The sequence below is a fragment of the Diadema antillarum genome, unplaced genomic scaffold (genome assembly GCF_040938485.1).
Source record: "Diadema antillarum isolate AM-2024a unplaced genomic scaffold, OU_Dant_1.0 scf00000025, whole genome shotgun sequence".
NCBI classification, from domain to species: domain Eukaryota; kingdom Metazoa; phylum Echinodermata; class Echinoidea; order Diadematoida; family Diadematidae; genus Diadema; species Diadema antillarum.
In genome coordinates, this window is record NW_027270914.1 from 4,035,182 (window position 1) to 4,051,787 (window position 16,606).

Genomic DNA, 16,606 nt, shown 5'->3' on the forward strand with positions numbered 1-16,606 from the left:
TGCGGAGAGTAACGGATATTTTCGGATAGTTACGGATAGTTACGGATTGTCATTGATGATTATGGACAATTTGGTTTTCTCTTACGATTCCTGCTAAGTCAGTGTATTATGACAGCAAGGTTATCACATTTTGGACTTACATTGTACACTGGGGAAAACTGCAATTGAATTACGTGCAAGTTGTGAAAAAAATTAATCGTAATCCTTTAATTTGCTTTACAATAATAAAAGATATATGAAATTTTGAACTTGAAGTTTGAATTTTGTTTGTGCAACTCAAATATGAATAAACGTCATAAATGTAAAGAATATAATATGTGACCGTGCATCACAAAACGAACAAAAAGTCGCACACACTGATTTTGTGTGAGGACTGAAAATAGGTGAAATGGGTCAACCGAGCCGATCTTGACTTGGCTACCCTGGGTAAATAAGGCCTTATCATTATTGTTGTTGTTATTATTAATATTATTATTATTATTATTATCATTATTATTATTATCATTATCAATTTCAGTTTAATCTGATAATCCCCTCATTGTTGTTACTCTGGTAGTTTCCATCCTGTTTTTTGTCCCATTCATCGCACAACCAGCACGGCTTGATAAAGATTAAGCGCTTGAATAGACACTGTACTTCAGAGCCTCTTTTCTCAGTTAACACTTTTTCTGAGTGTGTGCATTCTTTCCACTATTTAGATGGTTAGGAGAGTCCATTTGATTTGAGTAATACATGATTTTAAAGCTTAAAGTCTGCTCTTTCAGAATATGCTCTCAACTAAAATTTCATGTGTGGCGACTTTTTGTGTGTTTTGTGGTGCAGGGTCACATATAACATCACTATACCACAACAGATCGAAAAGTTAAACATTAGAGTAAGAAAATATTACTTGCAGTCTTGGAATAGACAAACTGTGGTTACACTGTCGTTGTTCAGCGATATTCATGACTTACTGGGTTATGTTAAGGAGATATTTATGATAAAGCAATGCTTATTAAATTTACAGAAAAAAAAGACATCAAAACTTTCAAACACCCCTCCCACACCCAAGTACAATATCAAGTCATCTCTTGACGTAATGTATTTTCTGTTTGAATTTCTTGTATGCATGTCATTTTGTAATGCGCAGTAGAGTATATTATTATAGTAGCTGCGCAATATAAATGTCCTTTATTATTATTATTATTATTATTATTATTACTATTATTATTACTATTACTATTATTATTATTATTATCATTATTATTATTATTATTATTATTATTATTGTTATTATTATCATTATTATTATTATTTTTATTATTATTATTATCATTATTATTATTATTATTATTATAAAAAATGTAATACACATTCGATGGAGCGTAAAGTGCATGGGTAAGACTATAGAGAAATACTAAATACGTTCTCATTCTATATAGTTGCCCCTGTCCCACACCTTCCCCGGCCAGAAAAGTGAATAAAATGCTATCACCCCATCCCCTACCCAAAATATTGCTTTTTCGAAAATATACATTCGAAGAGTACAAGAAAAAAAGTTCAGCACCAAGAGTCAACCGATTTCATGAGTATACATGGTATATGGGCGCCACTTAAAATGACCATTAATTGTGGGAGAAATTTCATAATTTGACCATGCAGTTCTGCCTCTCCACCGCTCCGACTGTGTTGTAGCATTCCTTCAGGTGCAGCTTGGCAACAGGAGTAGTGTGCCTTCCCACGAGTCTCTGTGTTCCCATGCGAGTGGAAAACGGAAAACGTCGAAGGACGCAATTGTCCGCAACATCCGTAGCTGTCCGTAAATATCCGTAAGCGGACGAAACTGTTGTGATACGTTAACTTGCGGTTAATTTCGGATACTTACGGTGGACGTAAGCGAACGCAAACGGACGGAAGGTAAATTTTTTGCGGATGGTCTGCGTCCAAGCCACGGGTAGTTACGTTCAGTTACGGATAGTTACGTTTGGTTACGGTTACTTGCGTAAGTTTGCGTCCGTGGCGTCCCTCTGCGAAATTTTGAACATTTCAAAATTTCGCAGGTTCGGCGACGTCATTTTGCGTTTCTTTACGGATGAGTTACGGACAGTTACGTCTGCATACGTCCCTGCGGATGCTTGCGTCCACGCTGCGTCCCCCTGCGTCCACTCATTCGTATCTATCCGCGGCGGACGTAATCCATCGTAAAGCACTGTGTGACTGGGGCATTACGACCAAATGTTGCGGATATTATCCGCATTATTGAGTTTATGAAAGGGGTATTCGATGGAAAATACAAAATGATGAAGTGCATGGATGTCTGCCAAAGTGTCAATTAACAGACCACTCTGGTCACCTAATCTACTAGACTAGCTGCGTCCAGATTCTCTTTTCGTAATATTTTGTTACGCAGGATATTGACGCCCTCAACGTCGAAAACTGGATTAGGTTTAGGCGGTTTTTGCCTTCGGCAAAAGGCAGTGACTTCGTCGCCGTAGAGTCTTGCAATTGTGAAAGGTCTGGAAACCAGACTACTAATCTACAAGCCAGAAGGCCTATACTCGCTTGAACATGATTTTCATAAACTGTTACGTTGGGCAAACTTAGGCATTATGTTGCTTTTAAAACAAAGGAAAAGCCTATCCAACTGAGAGAGAGAGAAAAAAAAACCCAGATAGGTCATTAAAAACAATGTGCGCATGAGCTAAATGTGGATTGTCTGTTTGGTTGTCGATGGTCACCTGCAGTGCTTCTTTGTTGTTGAAGGTCGACGTCAGTATTGCTTTCGTGTATAACCAGGCCCTTATGTCGCAAATCACACACAAATCATTATCTACTACCACTACTCTATACTGATACTGCTGCAAATCATGATATGATAGAACTACATGAATGTGCACAGGATATGACTGTGCAACACAATGAGCATATCTTGAGGAATGCATGATGTAACTTGAAATAGAAATGTGTTAATTAAAAAATTGAATCAAACCGTGAAATACAGTATGTCCCTCGAAAAATTACACGGGGACCTTCCGCAATGATAACCTTAAAGAATATGGAATCAATCCAAATACAACTTCAGGATGTAAAATTATAACTCATTGCCCACATCTTACAGAAAACCCCATTCGCTTTACTACAGTGGTCAAAGAGAAATGAAGAATTTTGTAGAATATCTCAGGAACCACTTCCCGTCATATTTCTTTAGCGTTATACATAGAACCAAACGTACGATGATTGACCACTATATGTTTTATATTCTTACATTAATTTACTGTACATCCAAGCCGGATATTATGATTCACTATGTTTTCATTATATTTGATGTACATTCCTTCATTGAGAAGTATGAAAATAAATTGAATTGAATTGAATTGAAAAGTTAATGTCTATTGTGTTTACACATTAATGTGCAGTTCCAAGAGCACTGAAGTGCTAAACTTGGATGAATGAGACTCACGACATGCTTTACAACAATCCACATTTCTCTGTGATCGCTTTACCAAATTGAATGGGGTTTTCTGCAAAATAGAGCTAAGATGTTATATCTTAAGATAATGAAGTAGCATTTGGACAGCTGAATCATTTTGGGGATTTTCAATGCGAACATTTGTATTTTTATTTCATTTTTTTTTCTGGGGGGGGGGGGGGGGGCATACTGTACAATAGTATTATCTTTGGCGTTTTACGCGTGTTACCATCCTGAAGTGACCTTCAGGCACTGGCTCCGTATAGACGCCGCGCTTCCCGAGGCCTCTTTCCTGAACATGATGAGGACTTGCCAAGGACTTCCAAAGAGTTGAAATTAATGTAATTAATTACTGCTGCTACCTCTTCTGTGAGTGAGTATACACTAATAATGTTGATAATGATGATAATAGCGGTATAAGAGTACCGTATGTCCCCCTCCCCCCCCCCCCAAAAAAAAAAAAAAAAAAATCAGTGGATCCCTCTTCAATAGTACCTTTAAACATGATGAATCAATCCACATACAATTTTAAAGTATGAAACTGTCACTTATTGTCCACATCGTCCTGAAAACACTTTCCCATTTGCTGCAGTGGTCGAAGAGAAATGAAGAGTTTTATACAGCTTGTCAAGAAATCAATCCCTTAATTCCCTCCAAGTTCTGTCCATTGTGTTCTCATTTTACGCAATTCCAAGAGCATCCATGCATATACGAGTAAATTGGGAGGAATCAGACCCTCACATGCTTCACAAAGATTCACGTTTCGCCATGACGACTTGACAGAATTGAATGGGGTTTTCTGCAAAGTATAAGATGTTATATTTTAGACCCTGAAGTCGCATTTGGACAGTTTAATCACTTTGGAAATTTTCCATGCGAAAATGCGATTGTATTTTTTTGGGGGACATACTGTTCATCTTCTAACTTCTAAAATTAGCTGGCATGATTGCTACATAGTAATTTTCATTGTGACAATTTTGGTCAAAATGGTGATGAAATACTATAATGACAACATTCATGATCATATCAACTGTGAGAAAATCGTGCCAATGGGAGTGAAAATAGGCAAATTTGAGAAAGAAAACTAAAAATCATGGAAGATAATGCCACACATTATGTCTCCGGATTCTCTTTATTATTCAGTCATACGATCGAACCTATACAGGGGCAATCTGTTTTGCGAATGAGACAGAGTCAAATTGTCAGCCATTTGAAAGATGGCGGTGTTTTTTTCTTATGGTTTTTTAGCAAAAAAAAAAAAAGTTTTCTTTACCTTTGCTTTCCATATTAAAATGTGATAATACTCATGATGAAAAAATATATATCATACACATATCTTCACACTGAAAGACACATAAACATAGTCAAGAAATAGGTAGATGTTTCTCAAACAATGTTATGATAGATGCATGTATTCAGGATGCAATACACACCTTAGTTTGTACATCTCAAAGCTTTCATGTTTTGGAAAACGGTTGAACACTTTAGTGCCTAAACGATAATTGTGTGATACACTAATAATCATGTTTGGCGTTTAGGACGTGTTGTGAAAGATTGCGACCTTCATGCATCGGCTGCGTTCTGCTGTGGAAGTCCCCAAAGCTCCTGGCTTGATCATGACGCTGACTTTCAAATTGCTACGTATTATTATCATCTTGAAAGTAATTACGAAACCAAGCTATTTTGCAAATAGTAACAGTTCTATGATATCTCTATCAACTCGTCTGACGAGTGTGTGAATGTATTGTGCCGATATTTGCTGTGTGATGTAGGTGTGGGTGTAGGATTTTGTGTATTCAGGGGATCTTCAAAATTGATCGACAACATGTTTACTGTGTTTTTATTTTCTTTGACTTGATAGGACAATATCCATGCTTGTTAACTTGCTTTCAGTAATGTTCAAAACCTTTGTTCCTCCGCATGTAATGTAGTGCTTTAGTCTTGAATTGGAATGCTTATCGATTTTTTTTTTCATTGGAAATTATTGGTTATAATATGGTTTATGAAAATGATATAAAACCAAATTTATCTTCATTTTCATTTGTTCTTCTGTTTTTTATTGAAATTTCTTTTACGTCAGAGCGGAATGATATTTCACCAATAGGCCACATCTTACACATAAGGTCTTTGCAAATAACAATACCACTTCACAACTGTTTCATCCTTCGATGCTTGACCACCGCCATATGGCATGTAATAACGTTTGAGGAGATCCAATCTGTATCAATCACTTTAAGAAAAATAGCTATCATACTGCGTCGCGAGACAGACCGAAAATTGAGGAAACAGAGGTAAGAACCTTGTATTGTTTAAATACCGGATATTTAGTTAAACTTTGCTATTTGTCTTAAATCTGAGATTTCGTTATCATCCAGTCATCGCTTGGAACGTATTATTATGATATCTAAAAGTTTGATTTCATGTGTGTATGTATGTGTGTGTTTTGTAAAATATATATATATTTTTTTCATTTTGTCTCTGAATAAAAAGAGAGAAATTTGTAATATTTTGTAACTAACGTGCAACTGTGGTACAAAAAGTAGACTATTACTGGACTCGTGCATCACAGATTGTTGTTGGAAAAAGACAACAGTTACTGATGTAAGGTAAAATAATTTAGTTCTTTTCAGACAAAGGGTCATAATGATTATCCTACTTCGTCATTTGATAAAATGTTGTTTGGATTGCATATTGAAGGATTACATTATATGGATTCTTCTTTGTGCTTTTGCAACAATGATCGAACTGATTTTACATGTGTTGAATTGCGCTGTTTAAACGTAAATTAATATTGATATTATATACTTTATTTAAAACCTTTTGGGCGTTGTATTTCTACTAGTTTACATAAAAGAGCAAATGACAATAGAAAGAAAGGTCCAGACTTCAATGTCTGACAGACTCGAGTGATATGAATATTGTTAGGGCCTATAGGACAGGTCTGAACGTTTTGTTCTTGTTGCATATTCCTTGTTGATCTGTTATTGTAACTGTCTGTCAACTTTCCTAAACACATTTGAGGTCAAAAGGGCGAGTGAGAACAGCTATTAAATCACATTACAACTACCTGAAACAACTGTGTGCTGTCTCGACTAATGTTAGCACAGTCCGGAGCGACCTGTCCACACTTAATTTACATAAACATTAAAGCAATGACCGGCAGAGGAAAAAATCAATGTTTGCTGTTGTTGTTTTTGTTGTTATTCTTGTTGCTGATGTTAAAGCTGATTCCATGCAACTTAAAAGCGATTCCCTGTCACCCCCACACCAAACCAAATAGCTAATCCTGAATTTCCTAAATATTGCGAAAAAAAAAACACACTCTCACACACATGGACAAAAGTTTTTGCCAGGATCAGATATTTTCAAGCTAAATGGAGATGCCAATTCTCAAGCATCACCAACAACAAAAGCTCTTCTACCGCCTATCACCACAATTATACTCTCGCATGATACGTAATAATTATGTTTTGTCACTGCTCTCCTAAGGGCATAGTGGGATGGTGGATATGATCCTGGACTCTTTAAACACATGTTTTGTATCATCTGGATAAGGAAACAAATGAATGAACGAACGAATGAATGAATGAATGAATGAATGAGTGAAATGAATGGATATACTTGGCGGTGTTGGCCTAGTGAGTGTACATTAGGCAAATACGACCATAAAGTTACTATTATTGTTATTACTCTTGTTATCATTATCTTCATTGTCATATTCTAACTGTTTAGTTTCATATGCTGCCATGCGATGCATTGGTTTAAGTTCATGTTTATGAATGCTATAGGCATCCTACATCTTGTGAAAACTACTTGAATTGAACTCATCTGATTCTGATGCAATACTGATACATTGTGATTTACTAATACTAATGTAATGTAACATCGAGGCATAATTAGAGATATGTAGAAGAAGTCTTAGATCGTCTAATTATTTCCAACCCTGCCGAACTCAACCGCTGATATTTCATACATTATATTACACACATCTGTGCTGCTGGAGCAGTATTTCTGCGATGACTTTGCATACGTTCAATGGTCATGGGCAACTGTCTTTTTCGTTAATTTCATTAGATTGCAGTAAATCTACAAAAGCACGAAACTTTACATCGATGGATGCTATACCTCCTTTCACGACTCATTTGACGTGATCAATCGTGTGTAGACTCATAAGATATGCGTGCGAGTATAAAGTGATGATTGATAGTAGTAGTATTAGTAGTAGAAGTAGCGATCATGATGATGTTGATGATGATGATGATGTTGATGATGATGATGATGATGATAATAATAATAATAATAATAATAACAATAGTAATAATAAAAATGCTTGTACATTGTATAGGGCAAAACACATAATGCCCCTAATCATAGCATGTGTTAAAAATTGAAACATTATACAGGAACATACAATTTCAATTACAATATTCTTTCTTTATCTGACTTTTTCCTCCTCCTCCACTGAGGGTGACAATGTCCTTCAAAACAGAGATGCAGATTTCAAAGCGACTTCATATCGCTATGGCAGCAACTGTCCTGGCAGTATATATGGGTATGCAGTTTTCGCACTATTTCAAAAGGGTTAGACAATCTGATATTGATTGATAGATATAAGATTGTTATGTATCAATTTTGAAGATGAGCAATTTGTAATGGGAAGTGGTTTGTATAAAACATTAATGTTTTATAGATTATGTTCATTATACACGCCTATGCTTACGTAATATGCAATCGTAGGCCCATATATTGTGAAAAGTCTATAAATTTTGATAAGTTAATATCTGTCCCAAGTTCTGCTTTTTTCTTTTTGCTATGCATGTATTATCTCAGCGGCAAAAAGAAGCAGGCTGCAAATGACACGGTTACGTTATGTAGAAATAAAGACATGAAAATCTGATTAATGTGATTGATTCATATTTGGACAAATAGTCTTTAACTGGTATATAAAAACAATAAGGTGTCAGTAAATTCAGACTAACATTCAACTTTATCGTAAATCGTTACGGAAACATACAGAATTGGACAATTTACAATTCAAATGGGATCCCATTTTTTCGCTAATAATTTACAAATTTTGTGAAATAAAGACATGATTTCAAAACAAAAGATAAAAAGCAGAGGAATAAAGAAATAAGGCATTACTTTGTTTTCAGTTCGTCTACTCTCTGTACCAATGAAATTTGTCAGATCGTAATTACTGATCTACATCTTGTAACAAACACACCAAAAAAGAAAAAAAAAAAAAGAAACTAGCCATGTTAGCGGGAATCGAACCTGTCATCTACACTGCTTTCGGGGCAGTGACACTATACCACCAGCATAATTTCTAGACTTCATTGCGCAAAATTTGTTAGTGTCTTAGTGTAATAACCTTATTTTATGTATACTGTATGATCCCGAACATAATTGTTATTTTTCTTACTTCATTTTTAACACACACTGCAAGTTTGGTGAAAACCCGATTTCCGTTCTTCGGTTGTTGAGATATTAAATCCATTCAATGTCCTGTATGATCCCTGCTTACTTTGGCCATTTGACCTTAAATCATTACCCCAAATTTCGTTGTATGTGTCTAACTTCATTTTGAGCACAGACTGCAAGTTTGATAAAGATGCGATCGTTATTGGGAGATTAAGCGTATTTCATATCCTTTATGAATCATTTACCCTTTGTCCTCATGTCCCAAAACTTCGTTTCTTTTTTACCTCATTATGAATACATGATGTAAATTTCGTGAAAATTCGTTCAGCCGTTCTCGAGTTTTCTTGTACACAAACAGACACACAGATGGCATGGTAAGATTCGGAACAGAAAATGACCTCCGCCTGTCAAAGGATCAATCATAGCTCTTCATCCATTTGCTCATGTGCAATGTTTTGAATTTTTCTAAAGAATAATTATAGTATGCTCTTGTTGGAGAGAAATTTTATTCGTCTTGTCTTATAATGGGGATATCCGGAGAGACTTATAATAAGGGGGATGTATTTACTTTTGAATTCTGAAAGGATGACAGTAATGTGAATATTTTCAGGTCTGATGACAGAGAATCGTTCCGCTGAAATGTAGATGTTCATTTTCTTGATGACGTAGGTTACTGTGTGGAGACCGCCTTCGCTGGAAGTGACACTTGTTCCAATGTCCCAATGGAGATGGAAAATCTTTGCCCCAATATCTTCTCCGAGAAGACAGGCAGTTATGTCCGGTCAATACCCAAATATGTCCCACGTGACCATCCCCAGTATGACGTCATGGTTCCGGCAGAAGCAAGAGGAAAGACCAATCTGTACTGTGCCCATCCCGGTAAGATTCAACTTTTAAAGTGATAGTATAGTGGTAAAGGTGAGGATTGGGCTTTTAACCTTTTCCAAGATACCAAGAAATCACTTATAAATAGTACAGAGCATACCATTCTTAGATGAATTGAAAGGCTATTTGTTGAATATCGGTTTTGGAATAGCTGAGACATCCAAAAACAGAGTAAAACAATGTTATCGTAACCACTTTTTATTAGGATTGCCTGTTGGGGTATCTCAGCCATTTCAAAACCAATTTTCATCAAATAAACGTTGAATTCCTCTTGGAATTGCATTCTCTTTCATATTTCATAAGAGGCTTCTCATTATCTCTCCCCAGAATGCTAGAAACCTGACGTTCGGTCTCAACCAAAGTGAGAGCATCCCTTTAGCATTTTGCATTCAAGTTGATGACTGATCACTTCTAGAATGTCTATTCACAGGCGTTTAACAAATAGGGGGTATGATACGAACCTTTTGTGACTCGCTCCATTATGACAGGCAGGGTGTGATGGTGATATATCGTTCATAGCACTGAGAGGTGGAGTGATATTAGGATTAGTCAGTGTCACCCTGGATCTTTTTTTTTTTTTTGATTTAAGCCTATGAACAACTTGCTAATGTGATAGTTCAATAACACTGACATGAGTTGAAGCAATATCTTTTTTTTTTCTCAAGCTTTACAGTAGAACCATTGTCCCTTCCTTTCCTCGAAGTTATCATCTAACCATGACAGCTTTTTCAACTTTCAAGCTTTCCTCCTTTTAATCTCGTCCAACTACAAGCAAGCAAAACAATTAAGCTTTGCAGAGGTTTTTAAACAAGCAATTCACGAGACCGGTGAAGTCATCTTGAAATAATGAAATTACGTAATTTTCATATTCATGTGATCGTGACCGTGGCCCACCTGTCTTTCCTTGGAATGCTTATGTTCTCATAATTAAGTGATGAAAATAAAAATGAAAATTCTTCACAGAGGTGCATTTATGGGAGTGGCAAGACTTAATCTTAGACTACACCCACTGATATATTTTCCTAGAGAATAAAATATTCGAGTAAAATACTACAATAAAAAAAAGTGTTATGAAAAATAGGATGAAATATCTATTCATGGATATATCAATAATAAGCATATTTGGAAAACCTTTTATGAGGACGGAATGTAGTCTTAACCAAGGTCAAAATCAGTTCATTTTAATAATTACGCACTGCACAAATAGACTGTGTGCCAAACCCCTGTCTGAATGGAGGGACGTGCACGGAAACTTTGGATGGCTTTACCTGCAAGTGCCCGAGGTCCTTCGGCGGAAAGCAATGCGAAGAGGGTATGTATATTTTGTATGCACACCGTTTGTTATATATAATTAGAAGTTTTGGTCATGTGCTGGAAAAGACTTGCACTTGCAAAAGGAAGAACTCGTCATGGATTCGATTCCTGTCTGCGCGCATCAGAAAAAAATGTATATTTCTAACAATAGCAGTGTATGGAAACTTCTAGAACTTCAAGACGCAAGTGCATAATATTGGCTGTTAGTACATAATCTTTGTTTTTGTTTTGGTTTTGTGCAGGATCTTTTTGTTCATCATTCATAGAAGGAAAAATGACAGAGTGATCCCGTGTGTGAGAGAGTCTCATATCATGCATGTAAATGAATGAATGCATGAATATGGTCATCGGGAGGGAAAATGAAACAAATAAACAGACAGGCGAGAAGGGGAATCGAAAGAAGGAAATTCCAATAACAAGCTGTCTTTAACACCAGCATCAGGAATCATCATCAGTTATTGCTTTTGGTCCTTTGCCGGACATTTCAGAACCAACACCCTCATTAGCATGCAGGTAAGGCAGAAACTGGACAAGGGCACATTGTGTGCCGACTCGAACTTGCACTTTCCATGCACACGTCATACAAACCAAAACAGCGTGAAGTTGTTGTCGCGAAGTCTCACACGCGCAGCGTCTGGTCGGCCAGGAGTAAGCGACTATAAAATCGCGATCAATGCGCCGTGTCTGATTGCGCCAAATAGGACCCACAAGGACAATTTTCTTGTACCTGAATCTGTGAGTGGTTACATTCTATCGACAGTGGCGGATCTACTTCGGGGGGGGGGGGGGGGGGGGGGGGTTTACCCCTCCTTGGGCTGCCAAGTAATGTGCATAGGAAAACGCCATCATAATACATTTGTATGTCCAGACTCCCTAACTTTTTTAAGTTGATAACCAAACACATGATAACTCTGGATATAACTGTGTATTAAACTGTTACTTGATCGATCTAAAGAGACGTTGTCATGGACTGCTTTTTTATGGTCTCCATGCGTTGATAGATGCCAGGAAAACATTACTTACGGGGGTTCAAAATAGCAAAGAAAAAAATGGCGTGCCGCCACGCGGCTCACAGACAATGCCGCTTCGCGCCCAGGGACCGCGGAGCGGGGGGTGGGGGGGAGGGGCGCCCCTCAATTATTTGGTCAAAAAAAGAGAAAAAAATAAAGCATGTAAGTATGCTTAAAATCGTACGGAGCCCCTAAGGGGACATGAACTTATTTTTTTTTTTCAATTTATCTCGGGGCCCCGAATTATTATCACGGGGCCCCGACTTATCATCTGGGCCCCGACTTATTATCACGGGGCCCCGACTTATTATCACGAGGCCCCGACTTATTATCACGGGGCCACCTGTTATTATCACGGGGCCCCGACGCAAGCCTGTGGCGTTTGGCAATTAAATTCAATGAAACCGCTCCTGATGCGTCTATGCTTACTCCGCTCGGGTTGTGTGTTGCGAAGAGTTCTGTGAGTATTTCTGTGGTACTAGTACTATACCCTCCGCTCGCGACGTTTCGATTCGATTCGTACACGTTCATCAGGAGTGTGTGCACGCGCTGTGAAAGTTTTGCTCGCCGTGGTAGACCCTCATCCAATTACTAGTAGTACGTATAAATACGTGTAAAAACGGGTGAGAGTGCGAAAAACAACACAATACGAAAAAAAATCTGACAAGAAGGAGGGGGGGGGGGAGAGAATCATAAGGAAAGAGATAAAAAAGCAATGAATATTCTGTGATATCTCATCAATCATCATTCATGCACAACAGTGATCAATATTATTGCGGGTTCCATGGAAGACCACAACTTTATTGGTGTATGATGGGGATGAGTATAGGCTGGCTCTTAATGGGCTACAGTGACCAAAGATTATATAGTCTATAAGTCCAAACAAGTCCAAACATGTTGCGAATTCACGTATTGGCTACAATATATTGGGGGGGGGGGGGGGACTGAAGGTGAAGCCAATCCTGCCCGACCCCTCCCCCCCCCCCTTCCCCACCGATATTGAAACACATATCGACCAATAGGCCTACACATGACGAGTAATGTATAATGTAATAATGTAACAAGTTTCGATCTCCGTTGATTGGTGATTGAAATATTGACAGGAAAGATTGAAGGGAAAAGGAGTGGAGAAGAAGCGCTTGGATGGAAAGCTTGAAGGGAGAGTAGTTGAAAGTTATGGAATAGGCTATACAATGGTATATGTACATGTATCAGAAAGTTGTGAAATAACATGATCGCTTAAATCTATATACATTGTATGTACATGTATTTATTTCTCAGCCTCCAACCCCTCTGTTATATCTGTTGCTATTAAAGGCCCCTAAATTCATCTTCATACTGATGGTATATATTATTCTGCTTCTCAAACCTGCCCCTCTTTTCTTCATACTACTTTCAAAGACTCACCCTGCATATTAATTTTCCGACCTCTCTTGACTTCCTCCTTTTTCAAATGCATAAATGACTCGTGTATTTTTTCCCTTCCTCGATCACTGCTTGAATTATCACACAATTTATTTGTTTCTCATACTCTCTCTGTCTCTCCCCCTTCTCTCTTTCTCATTTTAAAACTTTACAATGTTTGTTTACAAGACCACTTTCTACTCTCTACATTGATCAGTTTGTCTAGAAACATGTTAAGTCAGTGCAAATATGCATGAAGGAAAATTACACCACTATTGCAGGAATTCATTATGCATTTTATTCACTTCTTTATGTTCAAGCACTTTTTTTTTTCATGAAGGTATACTGAGTATACAGATGGAATCTGATCCTCCAATATCCAAGAAGTATTGTAATATATACAAACTAGAACTATCACTCAATGTTGTACTAAGGCTGCGTTCATGCGAAACTAGAATTGCGTTTCTAAACACGTTTAGTCGCTAAACGTGTTTAGTTGCGTTGCGTTCATGCGATTTTTTCATTTAAACGCGTTTCAAAACGCCGATCTGAAACGCGGAAAAAAGGGCGTTTTGAATCATGATTCTGCCAGAATCACGATCGCAGAAACCGCATGAACGCAACCGTGATTTCAATTATGATTCTATGACGTCATTGTGCGCTGTGCGCATGCGTGTCTCGTGGGGTATAATTTATCCCACAGCTTCTTGCTCTGTTCGCGCGCTTGTGTACGTCTTATGAATCGTATGTTTCGGTACCATACTTGCACTTGTTTGTTTACATCAACGCCATACACCGATTCTATGCTAGTATCTAACGTTAGCTGTTTAATATAATAATACATGTAATTATTCTCCGAATGAGTTGATAAAAATAATGGCTACAGCGCTGTGTCTACCAAGGGAAACAATTGGAGAGACGAAGAATTAGGAATATTCCTCGATCTGTGGGTAGAGCCTGAATGCCACACCTTACTGGAAAGTATTCACCGAAATAAAAACGTAAAGGCCTATAATGAACTGACTGATCAGTTGGCATAAAGAGGTCTGGCTCGAATTGCAGAGACAAGGTCAAACTGCGCAGTGCGCTGCGCAATGGCAAAGGATGAGCAGAGCCAGAATCAGCGTTGCGAAAGCCCGCATGAACGCTCTTCCGCCGAGACCGTGATTTGAAACGCCGTTTTGAATCATGATTCATGTTTGTGATTCTGGCTACGAAATTCGCATGAACGCGGCCTAACACAGTTACTGACATTTGCCACATCTCAAGTAAAGTGCTCAAAACCTGAGTGAGTAAGTAAATAAATCAACAATTTCTATGATTTTCATTAAAAATACTGTTACCATGGCAACACAATGTTTGACATTAAGAAAAAAATGAGGTTTGCCCAACTCTATCATAGCTGTCACATGTGCCAAATTTCAAGTCAAATGCTCAAAAACTGACGGAGTTAAGTTAATTCACATATTATTGTATGATTTTTATTCAAAATAAAATTATGCTGTCACCATATTGTGTCGAGCCCATGCACTAATGTCAATAATATTCGACCACTAATGGCTGTCGTATCTTTATGCTATATGCTTATTTGACGACAGTCTTCTGCATTTACACTCCCGATCTTGTGCCATAATTCAGTGAGATCATATTCCGAATGGTTCCCAATCGACGTGTTCTCTTACTCTTTTCGTTAATCTGTACACGTACATGTATATCTCAGTTTTATATTCGAATGTACACACTGTACGTTCCATTCTCTTGTAAACAACAAGAAATGACTATTTCATTTTTGTAATATATGATCGATGCAGAAAATTCCTAAACAAATAAATCAATGTAAATTTGGATCGTGTAATGTCATAACAACCACTATATGTCATAAGACGTCGACGACAAATGTCATAACGACCACTAATGTCACGACAAGTCGACGACAAAATGTCATAATGACCACTATAATGTCTTAACATGTCGACGATGAATGTCAAAATCGGATTGACCACAACATAATGTCATAACACGTCGACGACAAAAATGTCAAAATATCAATTTTTACTGCAAATGTTATAACATGTCGACGACAAATGTCATAACGACCACTAATGTCTTAACACGTCGACGACAAACGTCATAATGACCACAAATGTCATAACATCGGACAAATATCAAAGTCGGATTAGCCACAAATGTCATAACACGTCGACGAGAAATGTCATAATGACCACAAATGTCATAACATTGGACAAATATCAAAGTCGGACTAACCACAAATATCATAACACGTCGACGACAAATGTCAAAATATCTGTTTTTACTGCAAATGTCATAACACGTCGACGACAAATGTCAAAATCGAATTAACCACAAATGTCATAACGCGTCGACCACAAATGTCAGAATTTCCAAATTTACTGCAAATGTCATAATGCGTCACAGGGGAGGATCCAGGAATTCCGTAAAGGGGAGGCACCTTTACAAAATCAAAGGTTGGCGCAACTTCCTCCCCTTTTTGATTTTATCAAAAATAGAGACGGGGAGGGGCGCCGCGCCCCCTTTAGATCAGCGACTGCGTCAGCCACAGGTTAATGGCAAAACCCAATGCTTGCATTACAGGGAGGCGACTTTTCAAAACTATACAAGCTGGCGCAACCCCCTATTTTTTTCTTTTTATTTCTGTTGTTTTAACAAAAACAGAAAGGTTCATCAAAGGGGGTGCGCCCCCTCTCAACCGGCGATTGCGTCATCCACAAAATTATTATGTCAAACTCATTGCTTGCATTTCATGGGAGGATCCAGTAATTCCGTAAAGGGGAGACACCTTTTCAAAATGAAAGGCTGGCGCAACCCCCTCCCCTTATTATTTTCCTCTTATTTCTTTTGTTTACACGAAAAAAGAAAGAGAAGAAAGGAGTGGGTGAGGCAGTCTTTACTTTTGCAAGGGGCGCCTCGCCTTTATGGAATTCCGTGATCCGCCCCTGTAATGCAGCATTGGTTTTGCCATTAACATTTGTGGTCGTGTAACACATCGTGTTATGACATTTGCAATAAAAATGGAAATTTTTGACATTTGTCTTCGACATGGTATGACATTAGTGGTCATTATGACATTTGTCGTCGACGTGTA

General features: G+C 37.7%; 1 protein-coding gene across 1 annotated transcript in view; it reads left to right on the forward strand.

Annotated features, from left to right (window-relative positions):
• Positions 1 to 16,606, forward strand: part of LOC139734127 (macrophage mannose receptor 1-like) — a 171,033-nt gene that overhangs the window by 42,106 nt on the left and 112,321 nt on the right. The window contains exon 3 of the mRNA XM_071644941.1: positions 9,539 to 9,748. Within this exon, the coding sequence (XP_071501042.1) occupies positions 9,539 to 9,748 (210 nt within the window). The remainder of the gene's footprint in view (positions 1 to 9,538; positions 9,749 to 16,606) is intronic.